The sequence below is a fragment of the Acomys russatus genome, chromosome 11, assembly GCF_903995435.1.
Source record: "Acomys russatus chromosome 11, mAcoRus1.1, whole genome shotgun sequence".
NCBI lineage: Eukaryota > Metazoa > Chordata > Mammalia > Rodentia > Muridae > Acomys > Acomys russatus.
The window spans coordinates 19214222-19241536 of NC_067147.1; the positions used below are offsets into that span (position 1 = coordinate 19214222).

A 27315-nucleotide genomic window follows, 5' to 3' on the forward strand; every position below is an offset into this window, starting at 1 on the left:
CCTCTCCAAGAGCAGTACAAGCTCTTAACCACTGAGCCATTTCCAGAGCTCCCTCTCTCACTGTTTTCTCCCTTCATTTCTCCGCTCAAGGCTGTGACAGTCACACTCACAGCAGGGGACTGCATGAGGGCACTAGACTATCTGCTCAGGGCTCACCGTACCTTCCTTCTGTGTCTATCCTTGATTGTAACATCTCCCTACACACTCAGTACCACTGCCCTGGGTATATAAATGCTATTTCCCATGAAATGTGTCCCATGAAATGCTTCCCAGAGTCAGTGAATATCCTTGGTATAGACACAAGATCGGCTATGTTAAATGCTTCGACAAGTCCTGCAATAAAGAAAATGTGTAGCCCAGCCCATCCAGCTTGGAGAAACTTTTTTTTTTTTTTTTTCCAGCTTAAGCCGGCTAACTGTTTTCCAATGATTCTCTGAATGTGTTTTCTTGCCTGCAACACCAGCTCTCTGGTCTGCTTTGCATTTGTCCTCCTGCCTTGGCTTTCCTGTGAGGGCTAGCCTTAGCCTCACCACTAGAAACCTTCTTCCTGTCCTGACCTCAGCCCCCATGGGCACCTCACACTTTAAGTACACGAGGCCTGGAGAGATGACAGAGTGCAGTGGCTTCAAGCCAGGATTTTACCCAAGCCCCCAGCTCTGTCTGCACCAAATCTAAATCAAGAGCTGCTCAGCTTGCTTGGTGAAGAAAGACTACCCTCACAGCAACAGCTGAGAGGGTTAGCAGAATTATAAGGGTCAAATCCAGAGTGGGTATAGCATCGTGGGCGTTCAACAAATAAAAATTAAAGTCTACCCCTCGCCCCTTTTTCTTTTTCAATGGGTTTCTCGCTCTGTATCCCAAGCTAGTCTGGAACTCACAACACAGTCCACCCTGGCCTTAAACTCACAGCAATCCCCCTGCCTCAGTCTCTTGTGTTGACAGAATTACATGGTAAGCTACCATGCCTGGCTTCATTTCTCTTGTTAGAATCATCATTTTGTCACCTGTGATTTTGGTCTTCCTTCTCGTCCTTGTCCCATACATAGGGCTCCACAACTGAGTGGCCAGGCAGCCCCCATCCAGGGCTCCCCGTTCCTCCCAGCTAGAGGGACCAAAGGAAACATTTTTCACCCATGAGTGAACTGGGTAACTCACTTCTAACTATTCAACCACTGCTGGGCGTGTCATACATACATACATACATACAACTTATTGTTATGTGTGCAAGTGTGAAGATCAGAGGACTTGTAAGATCAGCTCTTTTCTTGTACCATGTGGGCCCCCAGGATCAAATTCATGTCACCAGGTTTGGTGACCAGCACCTTTTACCAAATGAGCTGGGGCCATCTTGCCAGCTCACAATTCCTATTTTTAAAGCTTAGAATTTACCACAGGCCACTTCCTTCCCCCGAGTTATACGCTTAATATCTGGAACTCAGAAGTTTCCCTTCTGCTTGGGGATGTACCCCAGGTGGTACAGTGTTTTCATGGCACTAGCCCAGCACCACAGAAAACCAGCTGTGGCGGTGTAGGCTTGTAACCCAGTTTCAGCCCTGTAGAGGTGGAGACAGAAGGCCAAATACTGTCTCAACAGTAACAAGACAGAAGTTTCTTTTCTACTCCTCAACAATCTTGAGGTTTTTTTCTTGATGGTCTTGTGAACAAAAAGGATTCACTAAATGGTTCTGAATGCCCAATTTTCACCTGAGCCACTCTTGGGAACTTGAGGAAATCAAAGCTTTCCTCACAAAGTGTGTTCTTCCCAGCTGCTCTGCAGTCCTTTGTCTCTCCCACCTCCCTATGTGAGAGCTCACCCACCCTGTCCCATGGACTTCTCCCCTTCTCCAAGTAAAGAGCTCGGCCAAGAGTCCAAACTCTGCTCCCTCACACATCCATCACCAAGTAACCTAACTGGACCTTTTTCTGACCGCTGTGGTTGAAATAGGAAATGTCTCCCGTGGCGCACGTATTGACCACCAGAGTGGCAGCACTACTGAGTTTTCAAGTTCTGGAAACTTAAGAGGTGAGAGTGTTAAACTAGATAAGGTCACCAAGACATGTCCTGTTCACCATGTAGCCTCTGCCACAAGCTCCTGCTGCCACAATGTTCTGCCTCACAAAGGGCTCAGAACCAACAGAGCCAAGGACTATGCACCAAAACTCCTAAAACTGTGAACCCAAGTAAGCGTTTCCTCCTTCATTGGGCCAGGTATTCTGTCATGGTGAGAAGGAGCTGACTACTGTATTAGTCATCAACACTAACAGTCCTCTGCATCAAACAGGAGTGTGTGTGGACAGATACACCCACAGAGAAGCATGTTTACATTACCTGAAATTCTACCATGCAGAGAAACTTTGTTGTTGTTTGTTGAGAGTGTAGGAAGTGTGGGAGTCAGTCTCAAGAGCTAGGCAAAGGTTCTGGGCTGTGGCCAACCCTAGACTTTCCATGACACTATTTTGATAATCATCCACATAGATATCATCCTAGAAGAAAAATGTACTTTTTTTTTTTTTTTTTTTTTTAAACCTAGACAGCGTCTCACTGTGTAGCCCTGGCTAGCCTGGAATCCACTATGTAGACTAAGCTGGTCCCAGCTTACAGAATCTGCTTTCCAGAGGTTAAAGGTGTGCACTGCCGAGAGCCACTGGAATCCATGTTTTAACAAAATCCACGTTTTAATATAAGGAAGAGGAGAAAAAGAAGGAGCAGGAGGAGAAGGAGAAGAAGGAGGAGGAAGAAGGGATGATGAAGAAGAAATTCTTACCAATGTGACATTCTATAATCTGCTTTTAAAAGAAAAACAAAACAAAACAAAAACAAAAAATCCATAAGCCTAGAAATTGGGCCTCATTTGATGACCCTACATCCGGAAACCTGTCATCATTATCAGTTGGTCTAACCAAGTCTTTACTAACTAATCAATCTTTTGGGACCAACCTCATCTTTTTAAGAATGTTAACATCTCTAGGTATTTGAACACACTATTGAGAAGGGGGTGGGGATAGGAACTGGATTCAGTCTGTGCATTTTTAGTAAAAGCATGAAGACCCATAATGTCCAGCCAACAAAATGTAGACATTAAACCATATATACAACTTGAGGGAAGCCGGGTGGTGGTGGCACATGCCTTTAATCCCAGCACTTGGGAGGCAGAGGCAGGCAAGAGGATCACTGTGAGTGCGAGGCCTGCCTGGTCTACAAAGCGAGTCCAGGACAGCCAAGGCTATAGTGAGAAACCCTGCCTCAAAAAAACCAAGACAGAACAAAACAAAAACTTGAGGAAAACAGGTTAGAGAAGTCATAACTAAAAAGCAAATACAGTCTTTCAACAGTAATAATCTTGTAAAATCCAAGTTATAGTGATCAGGTCGTGCTTCAATATAAGATGTTCCAAGCAGCTGATCCCCTATGACTTAACCTCAGTTTTCTTCCCAGGGCTAAAGATAGCAGGACAAAGCCACATGACCCTTGGGAAGGGATAACTGAGGCATAGCACACTTGTAAGAGGCATCCATAGATGGGGGGGGGGGGGGGCAGGGGCTCAGGTCCAGGGACCCAGCATAAAAAGGGGTTCATAGCCCAGCAAAGAGAACCCTCAAGCAGAGCTACTCAGGCCACACATTCACACAGCCTCAGTAACCTGTCCAGCAATGCTGGGGGTAAAAAGTGTGTCTGGAAGGAGTGGACACACCAGAAAGAACAGGCTGCATGGAATATCTATGCAAATGAGAACCGGGCACAGCAGTATAGCCATAAAATCTCAGCGGCCATAAAGCTTAATCTGAAAGAATGCTGTGAATTTGAGACCAAACTGGGCTACAAAGTACCATGCCAACCAGGGCTCAGTAAAAGACCCTGTCTCAAAAGAAGAAAATAAGAGATGCAGAAAAACGACAGCTTAGACACAGGGGGCAATATTTGTGGAATTAGTTTTTACACCCAGTGAAAGTCGATGGACTGAGCCCTCACTATGTATCCAGCTGGTAAAAACACTACACATACACCCTGAGTTTATTTACCCCTGTGAACATCTCAAAGAGGGAGTACAGGCATTTTTAGCCCCTTTCACTAAGAAGAAAATGGGACAGATTAAGTAACTTAACCAAGGTATCTCTTTAAAGGAGGGAGCTAGCAGGAAAGCCAGGGCTTTGGATTCATTCGGCAGTGGCGCTGTGTACATGTGGCTGCCATGTTTATAAGCCTGATACAACGTGACAACACAAAGTACAGATTCAAAGTGCACATCCACAGAGAAAGCAAGGGGGACTCAAGTCTGTCTCTTCTATGGGACGAGCTTGCAAGGATGGCCTCCACAGTGACAGCCTCCTTCTGCACGGGACTCTATGCCCCACACACAGTGTCACCACTCTCCATCAATACGGAGAGGTCACGGTGGAAAGCCACGAAGCCAGATTCCACCCAGAGCCAGACTTCTTTAATCTACTTTAGTTTTACACGTGGTCCATGTCTACGACTTGGGCCACATCACCATGGCCATTTCTCCAAGACAAATTGAGAAAAGGCACTTTATAATAATTACAGCAGTCATTCTCCTGGAGGAAGCTGGCCCTCCAAACTGAGAGACAGTATATTTAGCTAAAGCATCAAGGCTGAAGGTCTAGGAGACTATATTTGGGCAAACTGTTGATTTGGGGTTTGGTAAAGTTCTGGTTTTGGCAGAGGTGCCCCTCTCTTGCCCTGCCCCCACTGGAGGCCACATGGGCACAGCTACAGGGCAAAGTTCCGGATAATCACAGAGGCTCCACCCCCCCTCCCAATACTCCCCAGGGCTCCACACAGCACAAACTGCAATCCTTCCAGACAGTGACAGGGTGAGAGATAATCCCTGTAGTGAGACAGGAAGCCTGAGGAGGGATGAGGACATGATCCGATCCAGGCCTAGACCCCTTCCGATGGTTTGTTTCTTTGACACCAGCCTGGAACTTGCTATGTATGTAGCCTAGGCTCACCTCAAACTCAGACAATCCTCCTGCCTCAGTTTCTCAACTGTTGGGATGACAAGTGTGCAAGGATGACAAGTGAGCAGCAACACAGCCAGCAGGAAGTCTTTCTTCACCATTTCCCAGGAGGTACACAATAAACGCCTAAGACACAAATGACAACAGTCCTGGATGGAGACTGGCCATGCCCTACGACTGTACTCAGAACCATGTAACTATACCTCAAAATGGCGAGGATGGCTGACTTTTCATTACATAGATTTTGCTGCAATCTCTCTAAGAACACAATGATCCATAATAGGATGACAATGAAGGAGGGAAGAGGAGGAAGAAGAAATGGTTGGTTTAATGAAATTTGATATTGTGAGCTGAAGAATTTAGGATCTATGGAGGGAAATCAATTAAGTAACCGATCATCAATGACTCATGTCCTATGGGAACAAAATGACACAAGCAGGTGGGATCTCTCCCACCCAACAAAACATACAGAAGGCTAGACACACAGTCCAACCCACCCAGCAAGTTGCCTTCCCTAACTTACCCATACTCTATTTTTCAGGTTTAACCCAGCCCAGTGTCAGCTGACACCCTCGTTCACTGAGAGTTGTACACATGACCAAGTGCTGCTCGCTCAGAGGACAGCGCCTGCTTCAAAGAGGTCTTCCACCAAGTGAGCCATGTCAGAAACACCACCTCCCACTTGAAGAGAGATGGCCACTCAGGTCTGAGAGGAATGGATTCTGCTTTAATAAAATATGCATGCCTATCGCATCGGCACTAGGAAGTGGAGGCAAGCCCTTGGGAGCTCAAAGCCTCAGCTGTGCAAGTAAGTTTGAAACCAGCCTGGGCTACATGAGACTCTGTCTCAAAACAAAAGCCCCAAACAATCCCCAAATGCATATGACACTTGAATCTCCAAGAGGAGTCCTGCATTGCCTCTCTGACCAGAATCTACCAGCTCCCATGGCCAATTCTGGGAACTTCCAAGGAAACAGGCATGTAACAGAAATGACGGGCTTCTGGGAAAAATCCTTAACTCAGTATGCTCCCCAACTTATAGAGCTGTCAGCTGGGGCAAGCACATGGCATTCTATAGGCCTCAATCTCCTGTTTACTATGGAGCACAGGACAGCACTGAGAGGTGAGGCATGTGCTTTGAATTCTGGAACTAGCATTTATAAGTAATGAGAGTCTCCTGTTCAGCTTGCTTTCTTTCTAACCCCCTGTTCACTCCTGTGTATAGCAGGGGTGATAATATCTACATTCCAGGATGCTTTGAGGACCAAATGGGAGAATCTGGGCAAAGGGCTTATTACAAAGCTCTGCAAGTTGGAAGCAAACACAATGCATGTCTGTTACCCCCCCCCCCCAGCCCCATTTCTACAACTGTCAATTGCCACACACATGCCCCCATCCCTCTGAGGGCCAACCCCAAGCCCAATTTCTTTCAGGAAGACTTCCTGCAGGCTACAATCTAGAAGCTCTCTCTCGCCTCTGGGAGGAAGCTGGTGAGACACTGTGTTTATCTTGAATGGCCTGGCCCCCAAGGCAGAGCTGGCAATGGAGCCCACACCTTACACTGGTGCCTAGTGCTTCCGATGTAATTTTTTTTAAGTGCTTTGTTTCTGCAAAAGAGAAGTGTGTGGGGGAGGGGGGAGAAATCAATTTAAAACCTATACACACCTACTGGGGGAGAAAAAAAAGAATCACTAAAAGCTAAAAAGTCTTCTTTAGCCTTCCTCCTGGAAATAAAATCAACGCTGACAGTCTGCTTTGACCTTTCTTGGCATTGCCTCTACATACATAAACATAAGTTTTGAATTAAAGTGGGCTGATACCAACATGCTAATCAACAGCCAATACTTTCCACAGGCATCAGTCCATGCCAATACATAAAGCATGGCCTCATCGCGTTTTAAACAGCTAGTGTTCCCCTGCATGGCTATACCCGTAATTTACTAAGTGGCTCAACACAGATGGGTATTTAGATGGCTTGAAATGAATTACGGTTTTGGGGCAAGATACGTGTTTGTCAACCTCCATAGCCAGGAAGGCACAGTGTGCCTGGGAAGCAGTAAATGGTGTCATATGAACTCAGACATCTGCCTGTGAATTACGGATGAGTGCCCCACAGTCCATCAAATATAACTTCAATAACTGCTGTGTGAAGGCAGAATAATGGGCAATACACAATACTGGCCTGGAGATAAAACTCTTGAATTAAAAGGACAAACTGTTCAATATACTTTCAGCCCTGGCTCCTTGCCTGCATGGAAATTATTTCCTGACCCAGCACTTCCGTTTGTAGAAATAGACTTGGGAGGACTGAACACACGCTCTCTACACCAATGGTTACATAGGAGTGTTCAGAAAAGCATTACTCACAATTTTCCAAAGAGTAGAAGCAACCCAAATGTTCATCGCCTGACACATGGGCACGACAAACACGGTATCTCCACACAGCGGGTCGAGTCAGGCGCAGAACTGACTCGTGAAATGCTGAGATATGAAATACTGAAGCATGCATAAATCTCAAACACATCATGCTAAATAAAAGCCAGACACAAGAGCCATGTGCTGTATGATTGCATTTGTATAAAATGTTCAGAATAGGCAAGCCCAGAGAAAGATTAGTGGTTTCTGGGGTGGTGACAGGGATGGGAGGCAGCACTGAGGAACGCAGGCTAACTTTTCTTTGGGGAATGATGCAAACGTTCTAAACCATGATAATGTGAGTTGAGAGAAGCTGGCGAACGCTCTAAGAAGCACAGACCCGCGTGCATTCAAACTAAATGAATGAGGAGTTGGTATCATGATTTAAAATGGAGGCAAAAGTTTCTGAAAAGACAGTTACCAACTGGTAATCCTACTTCACCACTTACTTGCTGAATATGACATGAGCACAACCAGGGTGTCGAATGCTCTGCCAACTGCTAAAATGAGACTCGTCTATCCTCCAGGAACTGCCAGTCAAGAGGTATGGGGCAGAGGGGTGGCATTTGGGGGTAGTGTCATCAGAAAGGGAGCACAGGGAAACTAGGAGCTCAGGGAAGACTTACCACACAGCCCAGGGGGAAAAAGAAGGCTTTCTAGAAAACATGTGTGGATCCCGAGGAAGAAGAAACTGCTGCAGAGGGAAAGGATTTTGCCCCAAGGAAAGACTTCATATGAAGTACCAGAGCAAAAGAAACAACCAGAAGATCTGCAAGAAACTGTAGGGGGGAGGGTTGGGGGTGGAGGGGGGGTAGATATCATTTTCTCGTCCCCCCCCCCCCTTTCTCTCTTTGAGACAAGGTTTCTCTGTGTAACCTTGGCTATGCTAGACTTAGTTTATAGACCAGGCTGGCCTTGAACTCAGAGTGATCCACCTGCCTCTGCCTCCCAAGTGCTGGGATTAAAGATGTGTGCCACCACTGCCCAGCCTGGTATCGTTCTCTTTTGTGAGTGTGACCACTGGTAGGTTTCCCATGCCACACCACGAGCAGCACTGACTGCACTTAGTGGGTTGTTTTTAACGAGAGATGCTTGGAAGGGGACATGCTGAGGAGAGAGAAGGGGAATGGGGGCAAATGTGACCATATTTCATTGTATAGATGTATGAAAATTTCAAGAATAAATAAGAAATATATTTTAAAGAATTTTAAGGAAAACCAGTAGGAAACATTCCCCTTATCCTAAGGCAGGAAGCAGCATACTTTGTAAAAATTCAAGGATTGTTGTTGTTGTTGTTGTTATGTTATGTACATGGGCTGTGAGAATACAAATGTGATGGCAAACAAGTTCAATGTGGAAACTGGCAGAGCTTTTAGTATTAAACTACAGACTATAGTATCTTGGCATGTAGCTAAATGACCCATGGATTTGAACATAGCATTGAAAGGGCAGGGGAAAATGTCAGCACTTCTCAAAACTACGAATACAAGTATACTTTAACCCAACTGCCTCATCTCTGTGAAACACCCTGTAAGATGTTTCCCCACAAGAGCAAGGTGAGGCAAGTACCCACATATTCTCTGTAGCATCCTTTGTAAGAACAAAAGACTAGAAACAAGCCCACATGCCCATCAAAAGGGAACTCAGTGAATGGATCCAGGTGTGTTCACACAATGGGACACTATCTGTCCTAACACGTGAGTGAGGAGAGTTGCCTGTGCACTGACAGCAAGTCCTCCCAGACTTCTGGTTAAAAGGAATCACTAGGTGCAAATCAATTTAGATGACGATGTCTCACTGTGCACCAGAAAGGAGACAACAATAGCCAGGTGTGGTGGCACACACCTTTAATCTCAGCACTTGGGAGGCCGATCTCTGTGAGTTCAAGGCCAGCCTGGTCTACAAAAAGAGGCCAGGACAGTCAGGGCTCTGTGTAACAAAGAAACTCTGTCTCAAAAAGAAAAAAATTAGACAACAATGCATACTTACAGATGTGTGCATAGATACTGATACACTGAATTGATATCACATGTTTTAGTATGACAATTATTGCCATATTATTTTTATTGTTACATTATTATTATTATTATTATTATTATTATTATTATTATTATTATTATTATTATTATTATTATTATTATGTGTGAATTGTGAATGTCTGTCAGACTGGTGTATGTGTAAACCCATGTGCCACAGCATCCTTGCTGAGGTCAAAGAACAGCTTTGTGGAGTCAGTTCTCTCCTTTCTGTGGGCTCCTGGGAGCGAACTCAGGCCATGAGGCTTGTGGGGCAAGCACCTTTACTTGCTGAGCCATCTTGCTGGCCCTATAGAACATTTTTGTGGCTGCTTACATTGGCATAAATAAACTCAACAAGAAAACACCAAAAATAGCGAAAGTAGTTCCTGAGAGGGTGGAGGAGGGGAGACGGATGAGAACAGGTGTTGTTGGGGGGCAGAGAGGGGTACAGTTATGTTTTTGAATCATCGGTGCATTACCAAATGGTATCCACTGCAATTTCCCCACTCACTCACCCTTGTCTTTGAAAGCTAAGAATGCAAGTTCTCCGTATGTGTGGTGTAGAGTAACTAGCATCTCTCATGTGTTATCAAGCACTTCTCACTGGCAACCCAAGAACGTGGAGAGAGAACCTCAATATGGTCATGAGGAGCAGAAAAAACATGGATGACACATGCTTTCCTGTGAGTACCCTGGACCACCTCAGTAAACTCACATCCACACCTTCGTATCAGTACAGACCTGCAGGGGATACAGTCAGCAAAACTATCCCTTGCTGTGAGAGAGGCCCTAGCAAGTGCACAGACCTACACTGGTCCTATTGTTCGTAATGTAGCTTAGTCATTCCATTCCTCAGAAGTCTTTGATGGCTCCCTATTACCTAAGCCAGCACCTAGATCCAGGCTTCCCGGTCCACAGTCTTCACCAGCTGCATCCCAGGTACAGTGGACTCATCTTTCGCTACATCCTTTCTTAGTCCCCACTCGAACACACACTGGAAGCCAGGTGGGGTGCACACACCTGTGATCCCAGCATCGGGAGGCTGAGGGGGCAGGGTCATGCGTTCAGGGCTGGCTTCAGCGTCAAAGCGAGACCCTTTCTAGACATATCCCAAGTGCACACTTTGAGAATTTGGCTTCTCTCCCCAGTCTCTCCAAAACAAAGCTGCTTAGCCAACATGCTTTGGGCCTGGATGAACATCTCTTTTTACACTAGTGGGGTGGTAACCCCTTCATTGCTGCCACTGGACCTTATATGTACAAGACGGCAATAACCTTGTCACCTCTTCTAGTCATGTTTTATCTCTGGCAATCCAATCTCAATGCAAGGCTGGCAGACTGGGTGAATAACAAACAGCAAAGATGGCCTAAAGGCAGAATGAACTTCAGTAGAGTCCTGAGCAGGGCTATATTTGGTAAGGTCTGAAGGGGAGCGTTACAGGAGAAACAGGTGTCAGTAAAAATAAAAAATAAAAATAAATAAATAAAAGGAGAAAAGGAGGAGATTTGGGGGCTGGGATGTTCAGGGAAAGGCAACAAAGACACGGGATGTCTGGGAGGCACACAGGTCCAGACAGGACGAGGCTGCTCAGCTGTCTGGAGGGCTGGCACCAGGAAGGAGGAGAGAGAACCTGGCCTCAACTCTGTTTGAGGATAACTGAGGTAAGGATAAGGAGAGGCCAGGGCTAAGTCAGGACCACATCACTGGTTCTCAACCTGTGGGTCTCCACCCCTTGGGGGATCAAATGACCTTTTCACAGGGGTCACATATCATAGACCTTGCCTAACAGATATTTACGTTATGATTTATAAAAGCAGCAAGATTACAGTTATGAAGCAGCGACAAAAATAATTTTATGATGAGGGAGGGGTTACCATAAGATGAGAAACTGTACTAAAGGGGCAGCATTAAGAAGGTTGAGAACCACTGCCCTACAGCAGTTCATCCAAGGGTTAATAAGCATCTTGAGAAAAAAAAATCAAAGAGAATTATAGCTGAGAAGAGAATTGGGAAACACTCAGGAGGTGATGTTGAAAAGGCCGCATGGTCATGGAGATGTGGTCTAACAGGGATGGGTTGTTGCTGGTGCTCACACTTCTGAGGACATAAATGGAGTACGGAGCTAAAACTGTGAGGGTCCCAAGCTAGCTTCAATAAGAAGACCCCTAGCCTCATCTCAAAGCAGAAAATAAAATTATGTGTTGACACTCCTTGGTACTCCCTAGAGCAAATCACACATAGACTACAGAGTAAGGCAACTGCTTACTGCCTTTCCTGAAGGCAGTCCACACCCAAATCCCTGTATCCAGCCACACCTTGTCCCACCTCATCCCCACTGCTCCTACAAACTCTTCCATAAAGGAAATCCCCATCCCCCTGCCTCCACTGCCTCCACCATCCTGCAGTAAGGACACAGTACTCTCACTACGGCTTATTAGCTAAAGATAATAGAAGGGCGGAAGGAAAAGATGTTGTAATGTATGTGGCCCCTCCCTTAAAAAAACTCACAGATGCTATATGCAAATTAATAACTTTTCCATGGGTCTGAAGAACACTTGGGGGATTGATGGCCATGGGAAAGTAACACAAGGCGGTAACACAGGGTGAAGAGACTCAGAGAGGCAGGGGGCAGGGTGTCTGAGGCAAAGGTGGGAAAGACGGGGGACACTCAGGAAGCAACACTCCTGTTCAGTAGCAAGAAAGACCTATGTCAGTCCAGTCTCCAGGTGGTACCTAACAGTTTCGACCCCACAACCCAACAAGCCCACTCCCCTCCCCACAAGGGCCTTGCTACTAGCCTGTGGTGTACAAAACATACAGAAAAGACGACTGAGGTTCAACACCGGGGAATACTCCGGTCCTTGCTGCTTTTTACAACTTTCCTCCTGGCCAGAAGATGGCACAGAAACATTTCCCGAATGGAAGTTCCCACATGGACCAGCCCCACAGCCACCTGCCCAGACTCTATGTCCAATCGCATTCTCCCCACCTCTCTCAACTGTCTCCAAAGGAAAGCATCCCACCACTGTGCTCCCAAAAACTCCTCAAACGTTCCTGTCTGCCTCCAGGACAAGAGCTCACCTCTGGGCGTGACCACCAAGGCCTCTGTGCTCCAGCCTCACCTTCCCCCTTACAACTTCTTTGCCCTTCATCCTACCTCTAGAATAACCTGTATTAGCCACCGGCTGAGCACTCGGGTTCTGAGCCAGCCCCACCCTTCATGGGGATACAAGTCCCTCTCCCTAGGTCCTTCCATATCCACTCTATTTCCTGGCCTTCCTTAGTTAGGACTGTTTCCTTCATACTTTCAAAGCATCCTCTCCACTTGGTGCTACACATAGAATACCAATATGGCAGCTCACCTTCAAGTGACTGCTTGTTTCTGACCTGTTTCCCTTCCAGGGGGAAGGGTAAGATCTTTCTGGTTATATAATGTATCCTTTTCCACTGTGCTTTCAGCATCCAAAATTGATGGCTTTGAAAAAACAAAACAAAACAAAACCCTGTGCTGGCTAATTGTATGTCAACTTGATACAAGCTAAGGTCATCAGAGAAGAAGGAGCCCCAATTGAGAAAATGGCCCTACCAGATTGTTCTATGGGGCAAGCCTTTGAGGCTTTTTCTTGTCTGGTGATGTGGAAGAGCCCAGCCTATTGTGGGTGGGCTCCCCCCCGCCCTGGCCCATGGTCCTGGGAATGTATAAGAAAGCAAGCTGAGCAAGCTATGAAGAGCAAGCAGTAAGCAGCATTCTTCCATGGCCTCTGCATCAGCTCCTGCCTCCCGGTTCCTGCCCTAACTTTCCTTCTTGACAGAATTCTAGCTGTAAGATGAAATACCCACCACGACCCCCACCCCAACACGACCCTCCACCAAGTTTGTTTTGGGTGCTAGTGTTTTATCACAGCAATAGAAACCCTGACTGAGACAAACACCATTCAACCAACATTGCAGAATGAGGGACAAGAACCAGCTCATTCCAGACTCACCTCCCTGAGGCCAATAGCACTGGAAAAGTTGCACCTGGCTACAGCACAGCTGTATGCTAAAGACGTCATCTGTCACAACCTGAAAAGCCATAACTGTCATACCTGGAGTAATTTCCAACCAAGCAACTCCGGGAAACGTGGCCACAAGGTATTATCAGCTTCTCTTCTTTATCAAGATACGTATGTCAAATATGCCAGCTGCTTTCCCATTCAGATTTCAGAGCCTTGCATAGACTAGGTGCATTTGATGAGTGGGGGAAGGAAAGGAGGAGAGAAGAAGGGAGGGAAGGAAGAGGCCAGGTAGGTGAACACTGCTTAATTAGTTTATCTCCCAGGCAGCTTGATAAGAAACCTAAACTGCTTCTTTCACATTCTGTGAATGATAATGAACTAGGCAGAAGACACTCTTATTTCAGTGTGATAAAACTGGCACTTCCCAGAAGCTCTAGAAATGAATCGCCCTGGGCAGCCTTACTTTCAATAGGGCCATGTCTAGGTTCAAAACTCTAATATTACTTATTACAGATGTATAGAAATCTATGCCCATACACAGGTTGGGAAGTATTCTAGGCTCTTTCTTTCTTCAGAACTTGGGATATATTTGCACTTATGTAATGAGATACCTTGGGGATGAGACCCAGCTGCAAAAATGAAATTCACTTGTATTTAGTTAGATAGGGTATTAGCTTGGTGGTAGAGGATTTGCTAGCATCCACCGCGTTCAACCTCCATCATAGTACCAACCAACAAACATATTCAGGTCCCATGCAAGTAAGATGTGAACTGGACCTGGAGGGCAAGCTGAGCATGGAGCTCCTGGCAGCAGTTTAGGGCCATCATCAGTTCTGACCCGCATCCTGTTTCTTGACTCTGTTCCAAATGGATGCTACAGACACAAAGAAGAGTTACACATAGCTGAGGTACCAGGCAGCACTGTCTCAGCTTAACAACAATAAGAAACACCTTATTGGTGACTGTGCCGTATATTATGTGCTGTTTATTAATATAATTAATATATTAATATAAGTATATAATGTATTATGTGTTTATAAGAACATTCCCAGCACTCCTAAAATTTCTGTGACATATTATTAATCCTGTGTTAAGGATGAGGAAACTGAGGCACACGAAAGTTAATTTACCAATATGGCAGGGCTGGAGCAGAATGCAAACTCTGGCAACCTAGCTGCCAGAGTGACCTTGACCTCTGTAAACTATGGCCTGTAATAGTTTCCTAACACAGCCAGGTCACAAAGGTCTCTTCCTATCTTGTTACTATGAAAACAAAAACAAAGTCAGAAAACAATGTGGTAAGTAGCAGCATCCAAGAGAACGTTCTGTGGTCAAAAAATTCTCTATCTAAGACTGAACTTCTTATATAGTATTTTCAAATTAATGTATAAATAGCTAGGTCTGATGATAGTTAATTGAATGGCTATTGTTTTTGGTAGTCATAAGTATGAACAACTTTTTTTGTTGTTGTTTTGGGAGGGGATTCGAGACAGTATTTCTTTGTGCAGCCCTGGCTATGTCGAAACCTACTCTGTACACCAAGCTGGCTTTGAACTCACAGAGATCCCCCTGCCCCTGCCTTCTATGTGCAGGGATTAAATGCATGTGCCACCACTGCCTGGATAGAACAACTTTATTTTTTTAATTTGGAGTTAGTAAAAAAAAAGTGGTATTTCGTTTTATTATTATACTTATTTATACTGTGTGTGTGTGTGTGCGCGTGCGTGCGCGCACATACGTGTAAATCAGAGGACAACCTGCAGCAAGGGCCCTTTATCCACCAAGCCATCTCACTGGTCCCCCAAATTACTGTAGTGTTTTAAATATTAGATGTAATGGCTGATTCTGTTTTGGTTTGGTTTGGTTTTTAGAGACAGAGCTTTTCTGTGTAGCCTTCTTACTTGAAACCAGGCATTAGAAGATAGTTAAGTACGATGCGATACAGTGAGCCTGGCACATTTGCAATCCAGCACTCAGAAGTGGGTTTCAGACCAGCATGGACCACAGTGAGATCCCACCTAAAACAACCAACCCAAACCAAACCAAATAAACAAACACAAACAAAAACTTTACTTCTTCCTGTTGTGTGGGACTCATTCCCAATATTGTGAGGAAGAAACCATGCCATTGTTAGAGTAACAAAGCAGAGATGGGGTAAGAAGTAAGGTCAGGATAGGACACTAGGTTGGCATGGGGCGGGGGGGGGGGGGGGGGGGGGGGGGGGAGAGGCAGACAGAGGGGCGCGCATGCGCATACGCAGAGAGAGAGAGAGAGAGAGAGAGAGAGACAGACAGACAGACAGACAGACAGACAGACAGACAGACAGACATGGATCTATCATTAAATGTGAAAAACAGTTTTTTGAGTCTTAAGGTCCCAGACCACACTCAGAGAGCTGGGGTGAGAGAACCTAAGCTGGCAGAACAAAGTGCATAGGACAGTCAGGCCGGATAGGGACCAGGCTATGTACAGCCTGTTCTCTTCCCGGGTCAACCTTGCAGGAGACAGTAGGGTCTGACTGTGATTCCTTTTAAATATGGATTTTCTCCATCTACCTAAGTTCTGCTACCCCGTAATTAGGTGAGAAGTCCAAACTTCAGTTCAAAACGGATTCCAATGCAAATCAAAAACGAAAAGAAAAGTAGAGGCTCTTAAATCAAATGGATGCGCAGCTGCGTTCAAGTTAAATGTCACAATCTGGGGGTGGGGGGTGGGGGGACAGGTTCCTCCTTCTATTCCCTTCCTCTTCCTTCCTGGCAATGTAGGCTCTGTGCTCATCCTCTGCCCTTGTACAGGTCCATAGTGAAAAAGACACAGCTGAGCTACAGGAGAGTCAACCCACCCCTTACCCTCCAGCCCCCAAACTTCCAGCCTCCCACCTGCCATCCTCCACCCCCTACCCCCATAGCCACCCCCTGCTCCATAAAGCAAGTGTTAGTCCAGAGGAGTGAAGGGATTTGCATGGGCCACACAGCAATCTGCAGGAAGAATCCATGCCCCACTGCTCTGGGTCTCTTATCACACACCTAGCTCCCTGCTGCCGGCCTCCACACGGCGCTAGCCACAAATCTAACAGTGAGGACCTCTCGCCAGATGTTTTGCCCAAACTAAAAACAAAACTGCTAATGAAAAACGAAATCAATAAATCAGCCATCAAACACTCCTGCTCAGGTCGCCATCTGCCTTTCACACGGCAGTGGCAGAATCCATAGAAGCAAGTTATCCCCCTTGTCCAGTGAGGTCAAAAGCTGATGCGGCACCAAGTACGAGTTGAGAACGGCATACTCTAGCTCGAGAAGTTCAACTCTGCTCCCGGTTCTGAGGAATGCGTCTCAGCCGGAAGTGGAGCAGACCTCGGTGTTTCCTGTTGAACTCTAAGAACGGCTGGACTAGATCTTCAAGAACAGCGGCCCCCCCCCATACACTGCCCTTAACCCTAGCTGTGGCACCTTTAAACACAACTCATGCTCTTACTGACTCAATACCCACTTCGTGAAGATTCCTGCCCCACACTAGGTACTAAGCAGAAGCCAATATGTGCTGACTAACAGAAACTGTGCCCCTTTCATGGAGCAGAGGCCATCGAGAGCTGGGGAGCCAGCACTATAAATTCCGTCTGTATCTACCCACAGTCCTGAAGGTGGGCACGCCTTTCTCTCTCCCCTGAAGCCACAGACATCTATTGGTGGGAAGCCACTCAACAGAATTCCCTGTAAAAAGAAAATTCTTTTTAAAATCTTCTGAGGAGAAAAAGAAGAATCACTCCCTGGTAAAGAATCTAACTTTATGAGGAAGATGTGGAATGCCCTGCCTAAACAACCCAGTTCTGTGGAGAAGTCCTGCCCCACCCATACAGTGGCTTATGCCTGTAATTTCAATAATTGGAAGGCTGAGACGGGAGCCTTGCTTTTAAGGTCAGCCAGGCTACTAGTGAGGCTCTCTCTCAACAAACAAACAAACAAACAAACAACTCCTTCCCTCCCCCCAAAAAACAAAAAACAGCAGAGAGGCAGGCACATATTTTAATCACACTTAGAGGGCTGAGGCAGGCAGATTTCTGTGCGTTGGAGGCCATCCTGCTCCATCTAGCAAGTTCTAGGCCAGCCAACACTACAGAGTGAAATGCTGTCTCAAAAAACAAAAATAAAAACAAAAAAACCCAAAACAACAATAACCACCACAAAATCCAAGAACAGGGGATATGTCTCACAGGTAGAAGGACACTTACCTAGCATGTGCGGGGTCTGGGTTTCATTTCCAGTCCTGAAAACAAAAATCTTAAGGCACCTTATGACAGGTTAGGGACATAGGTCAGTCAGTAACCTCCATGCCACACAAGAATGAGGACCTAAATCTGAGTTCCCCAGCACCCATGTCAAAGTTGGTCACAGCAGCAAGTGTCTGTCACTGCAACAAGCAGATTCTGAAGCTCCCTGGTCAGCCAGGCTACTCAAATCCTTATGCTGTGGGTTTAATGAGAGACCTTGACGCAAAAAATAAGGTTGAGAGTGATAGAGGAAGAGACCCAAATTGACTTCTGGCCTTCCTTTGCACTCATGCACACAAATAAACAGAACACACACACAGACACACACACACACACACACACACACACACACACACACACACCAGTCTGTTATGGATAGAACTTTTGATGCCTGCCACCAAAAATTCCTAGGCTAAGAACCTATCTCCAGTGCGGTGGCATCAGCAGGTGGGACCTTTGGGGAGTAATTAATCACAATTTAAAAACCCTTGGGAGACCGCAGACATCAAGCACCCCTTTCTCCTTCCCTTCTCTCAGCTTTAAAAGGCATAGAGATGTCACTACAAGGCAGGAAGCAGACCCTCCCCCAAGGCAAGGCCTCGGTCTTGGGTTTACTCAGACTTTAAAACAGTGATAAAGAATTGCTGCTTTTGAAAGCCCCCGTGCCTATGGGACTTTTGATATAAGGTCCTACGTCCTGCCTCAGGGTAATAACATACGGATGAGTGCCAGATGTGCCCCGCAAGATCTCCAGGTGTGGGCTGGAGAGATGGCTCAGCGGTTAAGAGCACTTGACTGCTCTTTGAGAGGTCCTGAGTTCAATTCCCAGCAACCACATGGTGGCTCACAACCATCTATAATGTGATCTGATGCCCTCCTCTGGCCTGCAGATGTACATGCAGGCAGAGCACTGTATATGTAATAAATAAATAAATAAATAAATAAATATCTCCAGGTGTGACCGTCACAGCCATACCCACAGCCAGGGTGCTAGTTTTTTGTTGTTGTTCTGTTTTGTTTATTTGTTTGTTTCTGAAACAGGGGTTTTTTTTGTTTGTTTGTTTTTGTTTTTTTGTTTTTTGTAGCCCTGGCTGTCCTGGATTCACTTTGTAGACCACACTGGCCTTGAACTCACAGAGATCCACCTGTCTCTGCGTCTGAGTGCTGGGATTAAAAGCATGCACCACCACAACTGGCTCAGGGCGCTTGTTCTTAATAACTGTCCTTCCACCAAAGCACAGTGGCTCAGGGTTGAGGCCCAAGAGTCTATGGAAGGTTGCACCTGTCACACACATGAAGTTTAAGGCCTGACTCCCACCCACAACTATTTCCCCCTCTGTGGCTTTGCATATGCTTGGCAAGCATGCCAAAGAGCTCCATCACAGCATTTTTATGGCAGTATCTCCCTATGCTGCCCAGGCTAGCTTTGAACTCTTAATATTCCCGACTCAGCCTCCGGTGTAGCTGGGCTCACGGGCCTGGACCACTATGACCCCCTTAGTGCCAGCAGCTTTAAGGTAGCACACTGTGACCTTTTTGAGGGCGGGACCCTCATCTCTGCATTCCCTGAGCTCGTGCAAGCACATCACAGGTACTCTGCCATTTCATGAGCATCTAGCAAATGAGCGAGTCCAGTGCTCTTAAGTGTCACATATCACCTTCAAGGCTTCCACACACACACTGGCATTCAAAGACAGAGTCTAGAGTTCAAGGCAGAGACACAGAAGATGCGCCAGAGGTGGACCTGGGTGTGGCTTCAGGTTGTCAAACAGTTACTCTAATTGTCTTGGACAAATTTCTCAACCTCTTTTGGGGGTGTGGCTTATTTTTCTCTTCTGCAAACACAGTAGATAATTTCTTAGGTTGCCCTCTAAGGTCATGAACTCATAAAACAGAAAATGTGCCCTTGAGCCATGACCACAAATATTAACTTGATGATAAGGTCAGCGAGCAAACTACAACCAGAAACCCCTTATCTCACACAAATATTGGATAATGGCAGGCAGTGACTACAGTGGTGGGCAAAGCTCCTGTCCCTTCATCTGTGATCACATGTGACAGACACACACATTTGGGTCATTCTGCAGTCTCCTTGAGGGAGATGTGACTTTCCATGATCATTCTGGGCAGAAAGGCTTCCGAGTGGAAAGGCCCACAGATATTACTTCCAGGTAATAAACAGACCCATTCAGACAAAGAGAAAATAAAGCTGTCTGTGGCTACATTCCACAGACGACCCAGTAGTGGGGACATCAGAGCTGTGTTCTAAATGTGAGCCAGACGTTGCTGGCTTCTTATTTTGGGCTCTGGCTCTAACGTAGAGTGGATAGTCATTGGCCAAATCTCTCCTCTAGAAGCCAGGCTCTGGATGGGTATGGCAAGCCCCATAAACCATCCCGATTACTGGGTGAGGCCAGTAAAACATTTCACAGATGCAAAACACTGCCAATTCCTCCAGACAAACGAAAGAAGACATCAAGAGGCAACGTGGCCCCCCTCCCCATCCTAAGCCTGGCCTCCAACAAACTCACCGGAGGGCCCCAGAGGCCTTGGCACCTCCTAACTCACAATCTGGCTCCATTTCCTCTGTTCAAAAAGCAAGAAAAGTTATATGAACTTACACCATGCAGAAGAACTCCTTGCAAAGCTCTTTAAACTGCACAGTTAGCTCACAACACTAACCAGCTGTGTGTAAGCCGGGTTTGGATCTCCCCCACAGCAGGACATCTGAGACAGCAGAGGTAAATCAGGGCAGAGTTAAGAGTACATAGAGGATACAGGGCTGCCCGGGAAACAAGGAGAGCTGCTCAGGAGCTCTACTGGTAGTTTTGCTGTTTTCTTTCCCCTCACCCCTCCTTCCTCTACCCGTTAGGTACCAATGGATACCAGATACTAAGCACTGCATAAGAAGGCTACGAGATAGCATCGGGGAACGTTTCCCACCAAAGCAAGCTAATGGCACACTGGCTGATTAGAAAGCATTTCTGTCATGTGGGAATTCTAATCCGCTCTTATCAGACCTCTGGCTTCATCACTTATCAGGGTGGGAACGAGAAGCACATCAGCTACGCCACAGAATGATTTCTGGCGCCCCTGCCCACGACGACGACGACAAAGCAGATCAAAAAGGAGTTCATGCCTGCCAGAGTGAAGCTTTCACCATAGCAACACATGTTATTCCACAAACAGTTGGGACTAAGGCGTTCTGCTGTGACCAGCCTGGAGAGTGCCTCTGAGAAATAAGCCGTTGAGGGTCCAGACAACAGAGTGAGCAGGAGAAGTGACACCTATTTAGCTTCCAGGGCTGTTTCCTCTCAGTCTTTACTGCCCCAGGAGTGACAGAGGCAGCACCAAAACCCTCTGGTACTCACCCCGTGTGTTCTAATAAGATAAATGTCTGAGAGAAAAAAAAAAGCATGCTGTGTGTGGCGCAGGATCCTTGGGGCAAAGGGAAATGAGGGGAACCAAGGGAAAGTCATTCGGACAGTAGATGGCTGGTGCTGAGAAAGGTATTCATCTCAAAATGCATCATCCCTGCAACAACATCCAGCCAGGGCCCCCAGTGAGTGGTCCAAGGATGGAAAACACACCCTCAGACCCAGTACAGAAACCAGAGGCAACAGTCATCAGTGTGAATGTCTCAAGCACCAGGAAAGCAGCCCCATGCTAGGGGGGTCTTTTAGCATGTCAGACTGACCAATACCATCTTTCACTTTCGCCCAAAGAAGAGAAGACTAATGAACACGTCCTTTCATCCCATAGAATAGGGATCAAGAGAAACTCAAAGCTCCAAATCTCTGTTCTGTTGCTCAAGTCACTGAGTGCCTGTACATGCAGGAATCCCACCAAACAAGGCACCCATGAGAATGAGGGACCCTCTCCTGGTGAACTCTGACATCCCCAGCACACTGCACCCAAAGCTCCAGGGATAGAGGCATCAAGTCAGGGATCGCAAAAGCTGGCAAAGTAACATCCTCAAAAGTGCATTAGAAGTTAGCAAAAACCAACTGACATCCGCGGGTGTTTCTATGTGCCGCTCATGCACTTCTACTTACACACTAGAAAAGATCTCTTCACAATGCGTAACTTAACTTTCTAACCTAGCATCAAGAGACAGGACTGGCTGCCTGGTTCCAGGCTATGATACCCACAGGTACATACAGGAGTATAATATGGTGCCATAGACCCCTCAATCCAAAGACTTATGACACATGCAGTGGGCCCCCACTGCATGTTCTGCAAGTATTCCTTCCTGACAAATTCTGTCGTGGGGTCAGGAACAGGGAAGAGAGTGGTTGTGGGGCGGTGGGGGGCGGGGGGTGGGGGGGAAGAGCTATCTTCCATACCTGTCTCAGAAACCTGTTTGGGTCCTATTCCCTTTACGTCATCACCATGGCCTATACAAAAACCAAACCCCAAACCTCTAAACGACCCTGAGAATCTCGGAAACATTTCTCTGCAGTGGCAGAAACAGAAGAAGAAGAAACTAGTTTCCATCTTACGATGGCATTTTCATGGTGATACAGATATTGCTTCCTCTCTTCCAAGCGCCCCTTATTTCTCGTTCTCCATTGGCTAATGGAGGAGTTTTCCCTCTTCCCCTGCCGGCTTCAGTTGGAAACGTGGCACTAGGCACTGGAAGGCGAAGGGAAGAGGGGAGGGAGGCTTGGCTACTTTCAAATCTGACTTAGACACACATCCCAACTGGCCACCCACACCCTGAAGAACCACACTCCTCCTAAGAAAGTCCAAACTGTTGAGAACAAAACTGCCCCTTGCACCACCTCTCCTGAAGCAGAGCTAAGAAAGAGAAAGCTGGAAAGGAAGGGGTGGGGGGGGGGGATAAAGTCCCACATTCCTGACATTTTTTAGCCAAGTGCAGTGTGGCTGCACAGAACAGCTCTATTCCAAACAGACATAAGATGGGACAAAACCTGGGCCGGGGAAGCAGTCCCTGCCTTGAAAAGAAGATAACCCAAGACTAAACTAAAAGTGTGTCTGAGCACAGCTTGGGGGAACAGGGGCCAGACAGCCTTTCATGTGTTCCCAAAAGGAAGTGATCCCAAGGGAAAGAATTTGGCATCAACATCTCCCTAAAGACAGAGCCTAAGCCTTGGGGCGGGGTGGGGAATCAAAACCCATGAGTGTTGCAGAGGTAACAAGCAAAGGACGCTGACATGGATATGAAGGCCTCAGCTTGCTAGTGTGTGTGTGTGTGGGGGGGGTATTACAGGGAACAGCAGAGGCTAGGCAGGGGACTTAAGGGAGGGGGGTGATCACAAGAGTTACATTCTATTGGAAGAATTACAATACAGTTTTCCTGGCTTGGCTTTCTAAATGAAGGAATCCTAGCCTGGACCAAAAACCGGAGTTAGGAGCCTGAAGACTTTTCTCCCTGTTCCCCCTACACTTCCTTCTTCCCACTATATGCCTACCTGTAAACACACACACACCACACCACACACATACCAACACCGCTACGCCAGAAAATCCCAGAAATATTCAATCTGCCCTGTGCTAGGTGTCTCCCTATCTCCTTCTTTCTGGGATGTCTCTGTTCTCTTTTAGTAACGACAGCAGAGTTCTAAGTGCACACATGCTGATAACTGATCTCCCTCTCTCTCTCTCTCTCTCTCTCTCTCTCTCTCTCTCTCTCTCTCTCTCATATATCTCTGTACAATCACTAGGTAGGAACAGTTAGTGAAGACCTCCTACAACCAGCACAGATCAGGAGTCTTTGATATTGGAGGTTCAGGGGAAAGCCCCCTTCCTCCTAAAACAGCTCACCCTGGTGAGTCCTCAACGCTACTTCAGAAAGAAGCATCTGTCCTGTAAATTCCATAGGGCTAAAGTACTACAGAAGAAGATGGGGCAGTGAAGAGAGGGGTTTGTTGGCATCACAATCAAGTCTGTTCTACAGCCCTAGGGTCAGTCCTAATCAAACGGGGAAATGGTTTTTCCCCCTCTTGGTTTAGTCCTTTCTCTTCCATCAGGTATTAGGAATGACACTTGTCAGTTTCCACAGATTGTCGTCACTGATCTAATACAAAGGGCTTCCCAAAAGGCTAGAGATAGGGAACAAAGGAGTACAAACACTAGGTGTCTCTTTCTGCACAACAATAAGGCAGGTAAAGCAAAATAAATAAATAAATAAATAAATAAATAAATAAATAAATAAATCTAGACAAATGCTAGCGATACCACAGAGAGCCACAGGCTATGCAAGAGACTCTGGCCAGCTGCGGAGCACATGGCTATGAGGTTTAAGACTGACACATGTCTCTTTCCAGCCCTGCCCTCCAAGAACCGGAGCGTGGCCTCTTAGAATGGCCGACAGCAAACAGACTTAAGGCAAATGCTAAGCAGAGCAGGTCCTCTGCTTTCTCATTAAGCCATTATGTTAAATAATAACAAGGGTCCAGGAGCAAGAAACAGATTCTCTCATTGGTACAGAGGAATGGCTTTTTTGCTGCTGAAAATCCCGGCTTTAAGCTTTACAATCACTCTGTAAGGAAGACAGGTTTTCACAGCGTCCTCAATGATGGGAAACTGAGGCTGCAGTCTCCACTGAGACATCCTTTTCCAGAGCCTCAAGGGAAACATGAGTGGAGGTGGTGGGATGTGGGGGGGGGGGAGAATGAGTGAAGTGACATCATTTCCAAGAGAGTGTGGATACCAACCCCAACCCCAGATTCTCTCCCGCCGCCATAAACCCTACAGCCCGGCTAAGAGCGTGCATCCAGCTCAGACCTGAGTGCCACAAGAATGTCCCCAGCTAGGGGCAGGTTCATCAGCCAAACAGGACCTGTGTAACAGGTAACAGTAACAGAAGAGAGACGACAGGCAACGTTTTAAAAAGGTACCACTTTTTGCTACCCCCAGAAGGGAGGACAGGAGCAGAGTGTGCTCAGGACCAGGAGACTACAGTGAGAGCCGAGGGAGTGTCACATACCACTTCATCGTAGCACATGGCGCTCTTGAGACAATATACACCACAGGGGACGACCCATACTCAGTTTCCTCTAGGCCTTCTCACTTTTCAGTATCACTTTTTTTTCTCTCTCTCTTCGTAGGAAAGACCCTCTCCCCCTTAGATTCCCAACCCTTGAGTGGTTACCGCAGGCAGTTCTGAGGCCTACACCAGCACACTACCCATTCTCCGTCCCCATCCCACATCCCTGCAGCTACAGGAGAAATCACCTTTCACCCAAAAGCTGAGGGAATCCCTCTTCCTCTCCTGGCTCCTACAAAGGTGATAAGGATCTGGGTCCAATTCACACATTGATCTACAGGGACAGTCAGTCCAAAGTGCCAAAGGATATCTTAAAACTAGACCTTTAGAAGTCATATTTAAAGAGAGGTTGGTCGCAGAAGGCCCCCACTGGAATGGAGCCAGGGCCACATGTGACGACCTGGAGCAAGCTCCAGGGACTCCAAAATGATGAACACCCAGAAAGCCACAGGAGAGGTGCAGAAGGCCTAGTGTACCTTCCGATGGAAGAACTTAGAAGATCTGGCAGGCCCTATTTAGGAGAAGGAGGGGGGAATTGTGCAATTACTGCGGGTCTGGGAGTCTCCCAGCTTGGCACCCAGACACCAGAAAGGAAACCCCAATCTTGAGGCCAGGAAGGCAGAGCTGAAATTGGTTCGAGGCCAGGCACGGGTTTGGAGTGGGGGACGGTGAGGGAGGAGGGAGGGAGGGAGGGAGGGAGGGGAGGGAGGGAGAGAGGAGGAGCGCTAGATAGAGAGAGAGAGAGAGAGAGAGAGAGAGAGAGAGAGAGAGAGAGTTGCAGGATACAGTGGGTGCCCAAGGGGGCGACAGAGCATGGCAAGGCCTTCACAGTGAGGAGCTAGGGGTGCTGTCTGGACTGCCCTAGGTCCAGGCCAGGGTGGATACAGTGCACAAAGCCAGAGGTGCTGATAACGTGCGGGACAGCCAGGCGGGCTCCAGCCCAGATGAGGTCCGGAACCCCTGTCTGCGCCGGGGAGCACGGGAGTTGGGACCGCCTGTCCCTACAGCAACCCCTCCCCGCTCTACTCACCTCGAACATAAGCCCGATGAGGACGCAGAGCACCAAGCAGAAGCCGATGTCTGCATGGTTGTGGATGACGAACTCCTGGCTGAAGAGTGGGTAACTTTTCGTCCTCCTACGGAAAGCCATGGCAGCCGGCGTGCACTGCCTGCGGGGCCCCGCACCCTCGCTCAGCAGCCGCAGCGAAAACTTCTCCGGCCCGGCCCGGTCCGCCCGCCAGCCCCGCTGCCCAGCGCGGAACAACTTCGGGCCCCGCCCCCTTCCTCCGCCCGCCCCGCCCCCGGCCTGACGCCCGGAACCCGCCCCCGGCCACAGCCCTCTCCTCGCAGCTGCAGCACAGGCGCGGGCCTCTGGCCACACCCCCTTCCTCAGTCCGTGCCACCCCAAGGCCGCAAAGGCGCGCGCCTCTGGCCACACCCCCTTCCTCCGTTTGTCCCGCCCCCCCAGTTCTTTGGCTTGCGCCACCGACCACGCCCCCTGGGCGAGCATTTAACCCTCGCGCCTCGCCCGCAGCCGGGACAGGAGCGTTCGGCCTGGGTGCGCTCTTCCTAGGTGCGCTCTGCCGGGGTGCGCTCCGCCCGTGAACCTCGCCGAAACGCAGGAATGGAAACCCTGTCCTCCGTCTCCGGGAGGAGGCGGCGCCCGCCCAGCCGGACAGGAAGTGGGCCAGGATCCTACTCCTCCTCGCGCCCAGCTTCCCGCAGGAAGAGCTTGTAGCGGGAAGCTTCGCGCTGGCCTCAGCCCTGCGCTGGACCTTAAATGAATGCTTGGCTACTCCAATGTTTGAGGGCTTGCACAGGGCTAGGGTCAAGAGCTCAGAAGCTGCAGGCAGCTAACCAAAGGCCCTGTCCTAGTAGAGCTTACTTTACAATGGAGGGCAGATAGCCCCTCACTTAACCCTGAACTAGTTTTCCAAGGCTCACTCAAGATCTACTACAGTCAGTATTAATTGATCAAAAGTAGAAGAATAAGTACAGAAGAAATACAAAAGAACTTTCTCGTCTGAAGTTTCTATTTAATATTAGGTTTTTAAAATACTTCCAGACCCGAGCGTGGTGGCGCACGCCTTTAATCCCAGCATTTGGGAGGCAGAGGCAGATGGATCACTGTGAGGCCAGCCTGGTCTACAAAGTGAGACCAGGACAGCCAAGGCCACATACACAGAGAAACCCTGTCTCGAAAACAAAACAAAAAAAACAAAACAAAACAAAAACAAAACCTTCCGGAAGGACAAAGGTCTTTTAAAATAAATTATACTGGTAAATAATGGATTTAATCCTGCCAGTAATAAAGGAACAACTAATCACTTCTAAATGTACAGAAATGCAAAATGAACAAAGAAATGTTTAATTTCTTTTTCTAAAGCAGTTCCGCAGGTATTTCACTGCTGAGTAAATATGAGTTTGCAAAAATGGCAGTCTGAAGGTAATTGGAACTGAATGAAGTTGCTAAAGAAATTTAGCTCCTGTATTCTATACTGTGCGCTATTTAGCAGACAGCCCCGGGTCTTTTAACTTCCAGGGAAACTAACAGATATATTAATGTCTATACTGCACTAAGCCTTGTTTGATCGACTGGCACATCGTGTGTGTGTGTGTATGTGT

At 47.4% G+C, this 27315-nt stretch overlaps 1 protein-coding gene across 1 annotated transcript in view; it reads right to left on the minus strand.

Annotated features, from left to right (window-relative positions):
• Tram2 (translocation associated membrane protein 2) overlaps positions 1-25953 on the minus strand; it is a 71991-nt gene extending 46038 nt beyond the window's left edge. The window contains exon 1 of the mRNA XM_051152956.1: positions 25721-25953. Coding sequence (XP_051008913.1) covers positions 25721-25840 — 120 coding nt within the window. The 5' untranslated portion in view covers positions 25841-25953. The remainder of the gene's footprint in view (positions 1-25720) is intronic.
• Positions 25954-27315: the final 1362 nt, after the last annotated feature.